The sequence below is a fragment of the Morone saxatilis genome, unplaced genomic scaffold, assembly GCF_004916995.1.
Source record: "Morone saxatilis isolate NCDOM2014 unplaced genomic scaffold, NCSU_SB_2.0 Contig17, whole genome shotgun sequence".
Classification (NCBI taxonomy): domain Eukaryota; kingdom Metazoa; phylum Chordata; class Actinopteri; family Moronidae; genus Morone; species Morone saxatilis.
The window spans coordinates 28,702,957-28,719,281 of record NW_023339729.1 but is presented as its reverse complement, the minus strand read 5'-3'; the positions used below and the strand labels follow the sequence as shown (position 1 = coordinate 28,719,281).

Sequence of the window (16,325 nt, the reverse complement as noted above, 5' to 3'; positions counted from 1 at the left end):
CTCTGCAGATTGCCTTAAAATGACTAAAATCTGTCCTCAAAGGTAAAAAAAATGTTCAATTTAACCTCAAAGTCCACTAAAAATGGCCTTATTTGCCCATAAAAGAAGCCGCTTACATTTCTTCCACGTCCCGTTAGCATGCATTGTTTCCACACAGGTGTATTCATGGGACCTTACACACAAAAAGAGCCAGGCCTACCTGAGAGTTTGAACTGCTGGCTGTCGGACGAGAGCAGCGCGTTGGAGCCGACCACCGAGGCCGAGCAGGAGCCGTTAAGTAATCCGTCTATAGAGAAGGGGACGGCGGCCGCGGACTGCAGCTGGTGCCCGCTGGCGAGCTCGTAGACGTGCTGGTGATGGTGGTGGTGGTGGTGATGGGGACCGAGCGTGTACGGGAAGCCCACCAGCCCGCCCAAGGAGCCTCCGAACTGGGCGTGAGGATGCTCGAGTACCCGACTGTCCATGCTCGCCCGGGCTGCGGCGGGGCCGAAGTGAAGATGCAGACGGAGGCAGTGTGGCTGAACATGCAGTCAAAAAAAAAGCCCAAAAAAAGTCAGGGAGAGGAGGAAGGAGCTGCGAGGAGGAAGAGGAGGTGAAGGCGGAGGGGGGAGAGAAGGGAACCCAGGCAGACGGCCGTATCCCGCGGCCACGGTACGGTCTGTAGTGCGGCGGCGGAGACCGGGGCTATACGAGGTATTTCACGTTCACGGTCCAGCCGAGATGTCAACCCTGCTCTTTCTCTCCGCGAGCCAGCTCATTAGGACTCCTCCATCTGCTCGCGGGACCAATAAGAAACGTTAATCGCCCTGTGACGTCAGAGACGCGGTTAATGGAGTAACGGAAGGCAGAGCACGAGGAAGGAAGAAAAAAAATAATAATAAAAGAGAAAATAGAGGACCGTTTTTTTTTTTCTTCCTTTCTTTCCGGATCGATCGCTAATTACACCTGGCGCGCTCCTTTAATTCAGCCCTGTCAAAACAATGAGGACGAGGCTAAGCCGGCGCGTGGAAACAGCCAGGTGATTGATTGGCCGACTCCATTAAATTCTCAGAAAATATAAAATGTTTTAGGCTTTGTATTTTTCTTATGAGAAAACACGTTTTCTTCTAACTTTAAGAAACAATCACTCTTTTTTTCCCCCTTTTTCTCCGCGTCTCGTCTCCTGTCTTCTCACTCGTGCGTCCGTGCGTGCGTGCGCGCTCGCTCCCGCATCATGTGCGTGTAAGTGTTTTACAGGGGCATTCAGGGCCAGATTGATCCAATAACAGCGCCTTTATCATCCCCCCCTCCTTTTCCTGAGCTGTCACAACGCATTTTAAACTACAAGCCTCTCTCCATCTCCCGGGCACCCCGCGCACACACACACACACACGCACACACACACACCATATCCAATGTGTGAGCCGTCCTCCCAAAGCCAAACTCCGCATCATTATCTCGATTTTTCACCTGAACAGCTTACACTGATGTTTAGTTGTAAATGACGACCACAGTGGGTTGTACATGATGTGACGTTTCCAACAATTCAATACTCGTACACGCGGGCGCCATTCAGCCTGAAACTGTGCGTTACAGGATAATATTGGATTGGGGGAGTTTAACCACGAGGCTTTTTACTCTTGAGTCTATTATTTGGTCAGGGATCCTTTGCAACTACTGCATGTTTCCCTGGTTTACACAAACAAGGTTATTTAGAAAAAAATTAAAATAAACTTGAGCAATCTGAGGTCTTGAAATGCTTTTCAAGTTTAATTAGTCTAATAAGAGGCAAGAAAAAAAGGACAATAAACACAACAACTTGTAAAATATGTAATTATAAGCTATTAAATGTACCACGGGATGTTCAGTCTCACCTTAAGGTCCATTTAGTAGCTGTTCTTGAGCTTTCATTCATATCACATGACAACTGGAGCTCTACCTCCACCTGCTGAAGACCATGCCATATGATAGAAAGCTCATCAACAACAGTATTGATCTTGAGGTGAAATTGTTTTGTCATCTGCTGTCATCTACTGTTTCTATAAGGTAAGGAACTAAAACTCTTAGTTATTAAATAACAGAGACCCCAAAACAAACTGAGAGAATTTCAGCAAAATGTTCCTCTCCTTCCACCAACAGATGAGAAGAAGAGAGCAATGGAAATAAACTTAAAATATGAACAATATATAAATGTATTAATGCTGATGAACAAATATTGTACTGTGCTTATGATACCAAAGTGATTGAGCCTACACTCCGATGTTTACATCCAATCAGGTAGTTCTTTTCTGAGAAATTATGGAACAAATAAAAGATCAACAAGTAAAAAAACAACAACTTAATTAAGTAGACTTAATTGTTGTGAAGACCCAAAAATGTGAAATCTTAAGGCGTACAGCCTGCATGTGCAATACTCGCAGCAGTGTTTGATCTCTAGGAGGGAAAAAATACACAATGACTGCCTTTAATTTTCTGTACTTCTGCCATGATTTATATTATACTGAAATATTATATATTGATGTATAAATGATGTACTTATTCACACAGTACATGGAAAAACTGATTAATTCTACACATATCTAAACAGTCTTTTAAATTAATGCATAAAATAAACATACAGTTACAGCTTTACAACACAAACAGTTTAGGATTACACATATTTACAAGAAAACTTCTTATTTCTTATTTCTAGAAGTGGGCTCACTAATGCTATTGATCATACTCTGTCAAACATGGATGTGTAAGACAAATATTACAGAAACAGGTCCAACTAAAACCTTTCTGTTGTGTATCTTATGTAGCTTATGGATGCTATGTGGTTAGCCGAGCCTTTTCTCAGTTTTCTCCTACATTAGTGGCACTTGAGGTTAATGATATTTGAACTCGGGTTTGTGCTCCTCTAAGTGTTGTGCCTTTTCTTTGAATGATGATCTCCTTTGAATAAAATCAGCCACACAATGGACACAAAGCCTTAAAAGGTCTCAGTGGCTATTAATAGTGATAGAAAAACACAAGGAGTTACTGAACCCTGGTGGTATTAAGTCTACCACTCTTATTGCTCCACTTTGTACAGTTTAAGAAACGTTGCAGCCAATCATTGTGTGCAGCTCGTTGGTCAGTACACCAAGCAGAACAAGCATGAAATCTGACTTTTTTTGGACATATGACTCTTAAAATAGACACTCTAATAAAAAGTATTGTACATGATAATCTCTGAGAATGGGTACAAAATTACACCTAAGAGCAGTCTTTCCAGGAAGTTGCAATGTTGCGATCACAGCAATTAAAACAAATTCAACCAATCTCCATGAAGTCTCCTTTTGTGACCCTTTATCCAATCACTGCAACTTTTCTGCCAATTTGAGCAATCATTGTAGTTTCCTGCACAAAATGTTGAACTATTTGTCACCAATTTCACTTTCTTGTCTTTAGCTGTTAAGATGCAGACCTGTCGTTTCACATTTACCCTCCAAACAGTGCCATTTTATTCTCACTGGCACAAGTTGACTTTTGATTTTTAATGAATTACACAAAAAATACAACGCAAAGTTCGCTTTTTCCTGCAATTTCATTCCATAAAATGTCTAAAGACACTGCAACGTGCATCGCAATAGTTTAGAAAAGCTGCAAGTCAGGCATTTTAGGCCGCAACAATCCCAACAAACAACAGCAAAAATCCTGAAGGGCCTGTAAGAGCCAACAGGTCCAATTTGAAGATAACTTAAAGACTGCTTTGAATAATTTGGGTTGTTGGGTCAAAGTGTTCGGATTGTGTGTATTTCTATCTTGTGAAGGCCATTTCATCAAAGATACTTTAAAGTCAACTGAATTACTGTACAGGTTCTTCTAATAGGGTTTGTAACAACAATATCAGTGGTAATATTTTTTTTACTTTTACTTAGATCTCCTCTCAAATTAGTGTGCGCTCGTGTTAATAAAGTTAATAAAGACATTTTTTCTTGAGTTTCGCAGCCACCATAGTTTCACCATATGCTTGGAACTGGTGGGTGAGCCAAGGGGTCTGTAATCTGCAACTACACCACTAGATGCCACTAAATCCTCCCTTTAAAAGTAGCAAACAAACATGTCATTAGTATTCATACATCTTTAAATTAAATGTCTACTGTCTTAAACCTAACAACAAAATTAAAGCTTGAATTATACTCCTCCAGGCTGCGGGCTTGCTCAGATACATTTTCTGTGGTGGTTTGTGGCTTGTTTACCCATAACACCCTTCCCTTTAGTTCAGATGATGGTGCTAGATGAAAAGGTAGGGGATCATCCTGTGGGGGACATCAATTTCATGGCAATCCATCCAATAGTTGTCAAGACATTTGACTCAAATGTCAACCTCATGGTGTCACTAAAGGAAAAGCAGGTGATCGCCAAGCTATTAGAATCTATCAACCATGCATGTCTGTATAATGTAATGTTGTGCCATGGAGTCATCATCAGGTAGATGTTGATAATTCAGTCTGGACCAAAGTACCAGCTGACCTTGCTCTTTAGCCCCTCTCCAGTGGCTTTGACAAAAACATCATATGGAAATTAATAACGGTTATTTTTTTAACATTTTCATTTAGCATGGTTGTAGGCCTAAAAAGATACTTACATTATCAAAATGTGTAGCAATTACACACTGATTTATATATTATAATATTTTAACATTTCATCAATTAAAATGTGTTATATCCTGACCTGGCACCTTTTACGTTACATTTTGCCGATTCATCAATAGTGACTACTAGTCTTGATTCTGCCTAGCTAGGCTAGCTATTCCAAATCCAAAATAGTGAATTTAAAAGTGGGTGGACAGATTCATTTCACCACCAACACTGCTGGCTTATTGGTATGCTTGATGTGTGGCGAGAAATTAGCATTATAAGGCTTAAATATGTTTTGTGGCTCCAGGCAGATAAAAAAAAGGCTCCTTTGATAGTAAAGGTTGCTGACCCCTGACTCCTGCCATAGTGCTGTGCTGCTGGCATGGCTAAAAACAGAACAGAATAATTAATAACGCCATAAAGTAAAATTTGTTTAGTTGTTTCTCCTCCAGAAAATAAATTTAAAACAAAGACATTGTTAGCAAAACTGAATACAACATGTAACGTGTCTGTCGGGTGGAGATAAAAAAAAGAGAGAAGATAATCGCAATTAAATTTTCAAGTCATCCTATAAAGTTAAGGGTTTTGTCTAATGTGGGGGAAATGGTGCTCGAATTGAAGTGCAGAAGTGGAAAATGAAAGGTTTTGAAATTTACAATCACGGCAGAGGCTAGGAGCAACTGGGTGGTGTCCAGGTGGACATCTTTGGGGAAGTGATGGAGGGAGGGAGAGAGAGAGGGAAAGATTATACATATAAATTGTAAACGGTGTCGCAGGGGCCAAATCTTGCCCGAGGCGGTGACTGCTTCATTTTGTGTTAAATTTCTTGACAGAAAGCCACCCGCGTGCTGGTGAATACTGAATGGTAATCAGAGCTGGTTGAATAAGTGCCTCCCCCTCCCTCTTCCATTACTGTGAATTAATTCGACTTTATTTATCCAATTTCTGGAGCTGACAGAATGTTAATTTGAGTTGAGATTTCTCTCTGCTGTTCTGCCTGTGACCCGTAGCCCTGGGATTGGCGTGTTGTAATAACCTGAATCTTTCACCAGAAGCTCCGATAATTGTTACCTTATTAGCATGTAAATTGTTTAATTAATATTATTATGAAGAACCATATAATCCCTCAGTTACTTGACCCCGAGTCCACACACGAGCAGGCTTTCTGCATTTCAATGTCTAGTTTTTAAATGGACTCTTTAATGTTGGCTGGTCGTCAGGCTGTTATAAACCCCCTTTCCCCAATCTTAGTGCAACTTTGAACGGCTTGAGAGGCACTTTTGATGCCCCCCCCTCTCTATCCCTCTCTTCTGCTCTCTCTATCCCCTTTTTATTTCTTTGCTGCTCTTTCTGATGTGTATTTATTTTACTGCTGCCATTTTTGAACATCAAAACCCAACGCCTTCATGTCATTTGCTTATAAAAGCTCTTTTTTTTTAAAGGCCCCCCCTCCTCCTCTCCACTTTCCCAGTGGCTGAGCGAGCCAAACACATGCAGTGTTCGATGAAAAGCAGCCCTTGACATGAGGTCCTAAGAGACTGCAGCATTTAAATTCGCTTTTCTTCCTTCCTCCTCCTTTTTGGCTGGGCACGAGTGACATTGTCAGATGCTAGCTTTAATTAATTTGATAATAAGATGGGCGACTCACATACAGGCCGGGGTCTGGCTTGTCTTGCCTCCAGCCTTCCTCCCCTTTCTCATTTCTCTGTGCAAGAAACACAACCAATCCCACACTTAAGGGAAAAAGGATGAAAAAACAAGACAAAACATTGGTCTCAATTGCTGTTGTCATTTTATGATCTGAGGTAGCCACTCTTGGCATGTACAAATATTTTTAATTTGGTAAAAATAGATGTCGAAAGCAGTGTGGACTTGCAGTGAACCCCCAGATAAAGACCTGTTCACTTTTCTGAGCAAGGATCTATTATTAAACCAATGTTCATGTTGTTACTGTAGAAAACATAATAATATAGAACATCTAGCTGATCCTGCCTCAGTACCCCCTTATATCTATTGTGTGTCTCATTGTATAAGATATCTATAATTAACAGGGATAAAATATACAATATGTCCATGATTAAAAAACAACCTGAAGGGGGCGCTCCAGTAGCTTAGCACAAAAACAGTAGACATGAGTGAAATGTTTGAAAAGCTGCACTTTGTTCTTGTTAGATTTTGATAAGCGGGGTTTGGAAGGGGACAGGATTGGATTTAGCTGATGTGAAGTCCATTTTTTCCTCATTTGACCAGAAGCTCCATCCAGAGATTGCAGTCACCTGTGACCATATGTGTAAAAACAACAAATATTGCTCTTTTGATGACTCGAAAAAGAAACATTTATTTCTAGCACAAGCAAAAATGGTTTAACAACAACCCCAATTGCCACAGTCTAATTGTCCTCTCACTTCCCCGACCATTTTTAGATTTGAATTAGTCCTTATTTGGTTATTTTTCCTTGACTTCATCCACTGTGAAGGGAGTACTGATCTGAAAACTGGCACTTTAACTTACACACGCCTTTCAGAAGTGCCTGATTTTAGCCCCTAACCTCACTATATTTGGCAGAGTACTGTAGGTATCTCGGGGTAAGTTCAAACAAACTAAAAGAGTAACCTGGACTTATGTCACATTGCATTGCTTATTCACAAACTACCATTGTATCAGCAAACAGCTAGGCTACAGCATGAGCTAGATCCTTCATTCTGTCAATTACTAACTAATAGCCACCGTGTATGTACAGTAAGCTGAGGCTGGAGACAGAAAGTTGTGGGGCTCTAGAGATCCTGGGGGAGGCTAAGAGATGATCAGGTGGCATACTGAGCAAACAAACTGATTTATCTTGCCTTTATGTTAACTGGTCAGACTGTTGTCCACCTCTTTGGTTCAGATTGAAATATCTCAACAACTACTGGGGATGGATTGATTGCCAGGAAATTTCCTACAGACATTCATGGTATGCAGATGATATATCGTAATGACTTTGGGGATCCCTTGACTTTTTCTCTAGCATGAATTACAATAACTTTGGTGAAGTGTTAGCATTTAGGTCAAGGCATGGCTGTTCTTAAGTACAGCCCTAAAGGCCAGCTTGCATGGCTGTAGACTCTTACTCCTCCCGTTAGTTTATCCATAGTGGTGTCCCACATCAGGGTCGGCCATGGACACACAGTTAGCCATAGGTAAGACAGTTAGCACTTAGGGCCTGTGCACTACAACTACAGTTTCCAGCGTGGGCCGCTGAGCAGATCCACAGGGGGAGTTAGGGGTTTTAATCTTTGCTCAAAAGCACCTTAACCTTGGGTACTGAGGGAGAGTTCTGGTCTTTTACTCATCATTTTACTCATGGTCATTTTTCCTGCCAGTCCAGAAACACTCCAGTCACAACAACACTTTCCTCGTATTCATAAACTACTGCCAGACTCCATATACAGATATCTATATGTCTAAAGAATCAAAGCTACGCTTGTGACTGCCCATTAGCAAATAAGCTCCCAAAATAAAACAAAACTCATGCTATTCATCCAGTTTCTAACCAAGGTTAATTTAAGGCGAGTATTTAAAGATCGCCTCCAGACATCTATCAAGACATAAAAATAGTCTGCTTGGAATAATAATGTGTGTCTGATGTGTTTTTTGTTTGTTTTAAAAAAAAAAACTCCATTCTCAGTGTTTGTGCGCTGGTGGCTTCAAGATTCTACATCACTTGTATAAGTTGCATATTGGACCAGGATTAACTTCTAAACTATTTGTTATGTCACAAATCATGCTTGTAGGCTCCGTCCCCTAAAATCAGATTTTCAGTGAGCACAGAAAAACTTCCTTCTAGTGTCAAAACATCCTTCTAGTGTCAAACTCTGCACATGCATCGCTCTGCACAGTGAAGCTCAAACATCCAACTGTAGGAACATGAAGAAAGACATATTTTTGAGTGGTGGGGGACTTTAAGGTTTAGGTTAGAATTTATTTAGTTATAATATTTATTTTTAGGATCACTTCAGACTTTATTTCAGGTGCAATCATTAGTAAAACAGTCACCTGAGGTTACTTCTTCTATAGCAATGCATGTCCTCCATAATCAAATGTAGGTCCCTCATTTACATTCACTTTGCTATAAGAACATGGAAAGACCAAGCCGAAACTCCCCCATGTCCAAGTAACCTCACCTTCCCCGCCACCCCTTTTTTTACAAACATGGCTCAGAGACAAAAAATAAAAGTCTGACCATGTAGGTTACTCCACAGAAGACTAGGAATCTATTTTAAGCCACAAAACTCTCAAAATGTCTCTTGAGAGGAGGAATCAAGTCACATTTATTTTTTAATTAGCAAACTAAGGTGAAGCAGTAGAGAGTTAATTACTCAATTACTGCCTACAAGTTAATTTTTAACTATCTGAAATGAAGTCAGTCATTATTTAGGCGATTGGTTGATAATTAAGAGTCTAATCTAAATTAATTGTTGGGAGGGAGTTTTTTCTTTTTTGATCCTGCGCTTTGTGCAGCCTAAAACCCAGGAAAAGGATGCCATTCCAATTAAAAGTAAAGGGATTTAATGTATTGATGTTTTGTGTTTCTTTTTTCCACAAATCTTTTTTTTCCTGACACACAATGGAAGCTTTGATAATTTAGAAAAGGAAAGAACCCATTTCCAGACGATTGAGTTTCAGCTCCTTCTCTCCACGTAATTAGAAACTTTTCCTCCATCTAATTATCATCGTAATTGTGCCTCTGACAGAATACTGGGAGGAAATGCAAATCGTGATTGATTTAAAGTTCTTTTTCTTTAATTCACCTCTTGTTTGATAGATTAAACCTTTAAAGCCTGTCAAAGTCTATATATATTTAGAATGAGTGTAACAAAAGCCAAACTTCCTCTGGAGCAATAATTCCTTTTCAATTAAAAGTGACTTATCACCTTTTCCTAAAACGTGCTTAATATGCCAAAAATTTTCAATGCTTGAAAGAGTCCAAAATGCCATTTTAATTGTTATCAGCGAGTCGGATCTCCCCCTTCTCTCTCTCCCTCCTTCTTCTGCCCAACTCCCTCCCACCCTCCCCCCTTCTTTTTTCCTTGGCTGTCTTGGCACAAGCCGCACGGAAATAGACCTAATTAACCCCCCTACCCCACAGGGAAATCCGCTATGCAAATTAACATTTTCAAAATATAGTAATGATATAATTTGAGAAATGGTGACGCCAATTTTTCACGCACTGGCTCCAAGTATTTGCATATACAATTTAGCAGCGCAATCAATACTTTGCTTCTCATCTCTTGATCATCTGGGGCGTGCGCGTACGTGAGTGCAAGTGTGTGTGTGTGTGTGTGTGTGTGGGGAGGGGGCTAAAACAAATGCTCAGATCTGATGGGCACAGAGGAAGAATGGATCAGCCTGTTCGGCCACTGGCTGGCTACTGGAGCCCAACAAAACCATCTGCCGGGAGGGAAACGGTGGAAGAAGGAAGGAGGAGAAAGTCACCTCCCTCCCTTCCTCCCTCCCTGCCTCCCCCCCAAAGAGCTTAGCTTAAAGCCGCTCTGTAAACGAGGAAAGATGTTTTAATTAGGAAGCAAGTTCACGCGCATCTCATTTAAATCACTTTAATGAATAGCTCAGTGAGAGTGGCCCATGTGCGCTGAAATGAAGGGTCTGTTTGAAACAAAGGTGTGTTTTTTTTGTGAGCTTGGTTGTTTTTTTAACTCACTGTGATCCTCGTGTCTCTTAACCCTCATAATTTAAGTTTACACCCTTTCAGTTTACTTGGTATTTAAATATGTTTAATCTAATGCAAATACGCTTGTTTCTATTGCCTATTAGGGACTTGGAAGCCCTAATACAGCACTTGGATTACACAAAGGCCCTGAACACCCAATACAGTATGATGATCACAAGTAGTTCAGGTACAGTATAGGCCCATGTGCAGGCTGCCCTATCCCATTTATTTTTGATTTTCTTAGAGGTGCTTTGTTGATTCATTCTTAATTATTCCTGAAACATGTGTAAATAAATCTTTAAGATTTCTATATGCTCCTTATTATGTCACATAATTCATAAGTTAAGACACTGCACATAGCAGTTTAATCACAGTTTGTCCATAATCTACTGAGCTGATCAAAATGCTTATGCCAACAAGTTAGCCTGTACAGTCTATTATCAACTGCTTATGTGTAATACTGCCTCTGTAAATGTTTCCCAAGCAAGTATAGTAAATAAACAGCAAAATACAGTGTGTACATTGTGCTGCTGTATGACGACAACTGAGAGATTGATTGATGTAGTTGTTCACATTTCCTTTAAGAACTGATTGGTTTTCATTAAAATGTTATTTTCCTCTACATCCACTGACAAACACTCAAATACATGCATGCACACGTGCTGCATGGTTCACTCCCATACAGTCAGGTGCATTCAGTTAAACATCCTAACATGTATTACATTGTATAATATATAGCATATTGAAGACACAGACTACAATTACATAATGCAACTGAGGATAATCACTGAAGCTATAACTTGAATATTGTGGTTGCAAGATTACTGGAGGAAAGATTAACGAAATGATCCTGGTATTAAAGCACTCAAAGCACTTTCTCTTTTACTCTATAATTAAAGTTCAGTTCTCTCCATTAGTCAAACGACCACTTTTGGAGCCATTTTTCTTGCAGCCTTCTTTGTACTAGTCATGACACCATGCAGTCGATGGCACACAGCCAAAATGACAGGACAGTTTAAGCAATTAATGCTCAAAGATATCAGTCAGTGAATGAAATAATTCCAGATAAACTGCCAGTCCACCAAGCACAGCCTGATGATACCCTCCGGAATATCCCATCCCAACATATGTCTAATTGTTTACTACTGCTTGTTTACATAAATACAAAATGTTGCAGGGGAGGAGGGGAGACGGGGGAGAGAGGGGGGGAGTACGGGAGAGTCGGTACACTATAAGACAGAGCTGGAGAATTAATAACAATTTGTGGCAGATAATTACTTATCAATTAAAGCTGTTATCCTGCCTAATTAGGCAACGTTCATTAAATTCAGCCAATTTAAACCTTAATCAAAGTTAGCAGGGCCTGACAGCAGAGCGAGGACCAGTGGAGGAGCGCCCCCCAGTGGAGGAGAGGGGAAGGAGGAGTCCCTTAAGGTGTGATAGTTTATTATTTTTTATTTTATTTTATGTTTTATTGCTCTGAGACTGGGTGACAATGAATGGATTTTTCATTTTATGACTTTGTATTACTATTATTATTATTATTATTATTATTATTATTATTAATCTAAGCAGCAAGGTGGAGCTATCCTTTCTATCATATCAAAGTAACTAAATCTGTTATGTAAATGTAGAGCTGTAAATACGAGTAAAGTGAGGCCAGATTAACCAGGCTCAGCCTGCATTAACCCCCCCAGTCCTCCCACTATCTGGGTGACATGTATTTTTCTATCTTGGGACATTTGCTGTGTGGCCTTTTGAAACATAGTAAATCATTGATAAACCTGTTAAATTTAGGAAAATGTGCCACCATGTAAGCACAATACCATCTGAAATAGTGAAGTTCCTTCCTCCAGATGCAGTTTTAAGTTTTATTTTAAACTCGGAGCAGGTAAAGGTGTCGGGAAACATTAGCTAATAAACACCAGGTGAGCCATGAAGCTGATGATGACACAGGCCTAAACTTCTGGTACCATAAAGAAACACCAACATACCAACAGCCCTTTTGTTTGGATTAACTCTGCAATGAGATTACCAAAAAAGCAATTGCCACACAATGAACCTGGGGCTTTTAGGGGGGTCCTTGAGGTCTGGGGACCTGGAGCTGTTGTTCCATTTGTCCCCTTTGTCAGTTGGTAAACCAACCTTGAGCAAAAGTATCTTAAAAACTGCTTTGAAGCACAGTACTTGAGTAAATTATAAAAGTACGTATGATGCACCTTGGCCCCTTTCAGAGTATCATATCCTTCTCCTTCTTCTACTACTTCTTCTGGGAATACCCAATTAAAGTTGCTCCAAATTGTACAAAAATAAAGTGCAGCACTTGAGTAAAACTCTTTCTACCAATGATTATTATATAATATTTTTAAAACCATAAGCACTCCTGCACACAGAGACTGAAGGTTTGATGCACTCATTCACCCTGTGGCCCGTCAGCTCTGAGGTTTTTTTTTAAAGCCTTCACTTCCAAGAACTGTTGTGGCCAATTGACAACAAAGCACACGCTTCTCGGGGCGGCCTCGGCATGAGGAACGAGTTAATTAATATTGGCTCTTGTTTGGTCTAGTTAATGAATGAGTGAATTATGCACCTCTGGGACACCGCCTCCCCAATCGGTTTAAATTATCCCCCACACCCCTCATCCAACATTGTCCTCCAATTTCCCCACTCTGATCCTGCACTGATGGGGTCCCTGTCAGCAACCAGACCACGACACACACACACACACACAACAGCCTACGGCTACCCTGCAGTCTCAATCTGTTATCTTTGTCCTGCTCGGGTGTATTTTAGTTTCCTGTCTCCAGCACCATTTAATTGACGCCTTTTTTTTTTTTTTTTAATATCAATGTTCTGTTTCGACTCGCATCGTCGCTCTAGGGTGGCAAATAACTTCCATCCCATTAACTTCGTTTGGGGGAGGCTAGTCAAACAAAGTTGGCCGCAATCTGATCCTCCTCTCTCTCCCTCACACACACACACACACAGACACACACACAGTCATGTTGGTCAGAGAGGAGAAAAAAAAAGATCCATATTATTTGCATTAAAAGCCTCGCACCGTGAAATTCATTTATAATTACAAAGCGGGGTGCTGTGTGTGTTATGCAGATCAGGGACATGTGTGTGTAGAGCGAATGGCTCGGATTGGTTATTTTGTGATATGCTAACACGGAATGTATAGTGACAGATTGCAATTATCCCGTTATTGTAATTGTCAAAGTCAATTCTCTGCAGGCTGAGTGCAGGCTGCATGAGAAAGACCAGGGTTTACACACGAATTAGATTGTCCAATGTAGTTTTTTTTGTACAGTCTCCGCTTTAATAAACACACAGTACATGATGGACGCTCTGCAAGATGCTGGAATTGAAAGTGGGCCTTGAATTAAAGGGTGTTATGTATTAAGTTTTAATTGTGTCTGTTATTATATGCTAGTTGACCAAATATTTTAGCAACATGTCATCAAAAGTAAAGTTTTCAAGTTTTCAAGTTTTCAATTAAGCAAATGTTCGGTTTAAGGTCTGTAGAGGGATTTTATAACATTAACATGACTGAAAATGTCCAGCAAGTTTCACCATGTTGAAGAAGATCTATAATAAAGATCTATAATAAATCGGATCAGTGATGGTCACATCCTGCTAATAAGACTTAAAATAGTCTGAAATGATGTCTGCCTGTGTATGTGTAAAAGATGAACTGAATGAATTCAAGGTAAACTGCCCCTAAAATATATCAGCCCTCCCATTTGAACTATGCTCTGCTCATCCTTGTGGATCTCCAGCTCCCCCATGTGGTGGATGAGGAGCAGTGCAGGACAGCGTGGACATCCAACCATCGACAATTCCCAATTATGAACCAGAAGCAAAATACCTTTTCCCAAAACCCATCACAGCATTTTATTTCACAGAGCTTCAGCTGGAGGAGGAAGGGAACAGATCAATGACATTACGGTGTGTAAGGTGTAGTGTGCTGTGCATTATTGTTGCCTATACCCATGCTTTGTTTCATCAATAAAAATTAGATATCTGTTGACTCAATCTGGCTTACACCACCAAAAATTACAGTGTAACTTCTTGCACCTTCCTTGTATCATGCACAAATATCCACAAACTAACCACTACCAATCCCCTCTACAAGAGGGTCATAAGATTAATGCAGTCATTCATTAAACCAGCCGGGCTTTTGGGGACCCTAACCTCTTTGACTTGTGGGTAACTAATAGTTTGTTGCTATTGCTTTGTCCATTCAAAGCTCTAAAACGCGTACAAAAGTGTGTGTTTCTGATGTATTCAGGTGGGTGTAGGATCATTGGCATCTCCTCAGCCTGTATATCCTAACAGGTGACAGCAGCCTCTGGCTTTATCAGAAACCCACTACAGCTGTATCTTTGTTTTCCTTTACTGAGCAGCAGAAACATCACTATAGATGGACTATGACAGATAGTGCTTTACCCTTCTTAACAGTAAAAAAGGCATTTGGGGTGGCACGTGACACACTCTGCCATCTGAAATATAAAAAGAAATGTATGAAATGTTTAAAAGTAGACCCAGCGCTTGAGGCATATAAAGCAAAAGCTTCTGCGTAGGGGCCCTCAGCTACCATGGGGCCCAAAACAAAGTGAAAAGGTGAATTCTCAGAAGTCTGTTTACATAATTAACTTATTTAAAGATACACATTTTATTCAAGTGTCCCCAGTGCTCCCATCCCACGACGACTCCCAATTTCTGGGGTTACAATATCAAGTTTTGGGATTATGACAAATCATTTTTGAGAGGGCGCTTTAAAGTTTTGGAGATGCTATAATAAAATACGTTAGAATATCTTTTTTATATCTGCACTTTAAATTAAAATTACACTGCTGAGAGAAGAAACTGTTCAAAGAAATAGTTCAACATTTTGGGAAATGGCTTTATGATACGTCTGTATCTCTTAACACTTATTCATTTCATCATTTTAATTCATATAAACAGCAACAATTCACCATTTTAAGAGGGGTTAGCTAGCTACTAGTTAGCTGGAAGGACTATAATTCTTGGCACTGAGGAGTTGCCAGGCAACCAGCGGAGATCCAGGAAGTTGATATAACAGTTAACATTACTACCAAGAAAATTTAATTTAATTTTTATAACCTTTTTTTTGGATGGATTACGGCCTATTTGAAAGTTTAAAAGTGCATTTTAGGTGATTTTGTAACTGTTAGACAGGTCAGCTGCTTTCTTTAAAGTCTGTGATACATTTGCTAACTTTAAGCTTGCTTTTCTTCTACAAACTATTCTTTTAGTTTTAAAATATTCTTACTTTTGAGTAATTATCAAGTTAAAGACGGAGAGGTAAATATTGAATTTAAGTAGCGAAAACTCTATTTAAATGTGTTGTGTGTGACACAGCTGAGCGCATGCGCAGGGACGGAGCACACCTGCACCTATTTAACTAATCCAACCCTTCGTGTTGAAACCAAACCACTGAGGGCCCCGAGTTGTGATGGCTGAATCTCGGAGAGTTCAGTTGACCACTTTGTCCTACGATGTACCTGCATCCTCTGGCGAACCGGCTGCGGCCCAGAGGCCTCCGTCAGGTGTTCCGCAGCAGGTGAAGGAGACCCGTCCGGACCGAGCCGCTGACCCAGGCTCGGTCCGACTGGTGCTCACATTATTTGAGCCTGATGAACGAAGCTTTCCCGAGTTCAGCTACAGTCAACTCGTTGACAACAAGGTGGGATTTTATGTTGAAAGTCTGCAGAGGAAACTTCAGTCTTGATATTCTGCTGTTGCTGCACAAAACCAAAGAGCATCCTGTTACCCCACATGTCTTTATGTTAGTATAGAAACTGTTTTTAATGTTTATTTATATATGTTGTGTTTTTTGAATCATTTGTTAGAGCTAGTTGTTAAAGACACTTGCTTTTCTCCACCTTTTATTATGTTGCAATGTCAAAACTTTTGAATTGGACGTTTTAAGAAGAGTTGTGATTGTCATTATTATTATTATTATTATTATTATTGAATATGCTAAGTGATTAAATTTAAACTATCAG

General features: G+C 40.1%; 3 protein-coding genes across 4 annotated transcripts in view; 1 reads left to right on the top strand and 2 right to left on the bottom strand.

Moving 5' to 3' along the window:
• LOC118327157 (homeobox protein unc-4 homolog) overlaps window positions 1-702 on the bottom strand; it is a 5,380-nt gene extending 4,678 nt beyond the window's left edge. Inside the window, exon 1 of the mRNA XM_035660420.1 lies at window positions 200-702. Coding sequence (XP_035516313.1) covers window positions 200-464 — 265 coding nt within the window. The 5' untranslated portion in view covers window positions 465-702. The remainder of the gene's footprint in view (window positions 1-199) is intronic.
• The window catches only part of LOC118327159 (bifunctional apoptosis regulator-like), a 337,943-nt gene that overhangs the window by 179,287 nt on the left and 142,331 nt on the right, over window positions 1-16,325 (bottom strand). The gene's annotated exons all lie outside the window — the stretch shown is intronic.
• Window positions 15,745-16,325, top strand: part of LOC118327165 (ubinuclein-1-like) — a gene marked incomplete in the record, with an annotated part of 1,233 nt that continues 652 nt past the window's right edge. Inside the window, 1 exon segment of the mRNA XM_035660432.1 lies at window positions 15,745-16,003. Coding sequence (XP_035516325.1) covers window positions 15,773-16,003 — 231 coding nt within the window.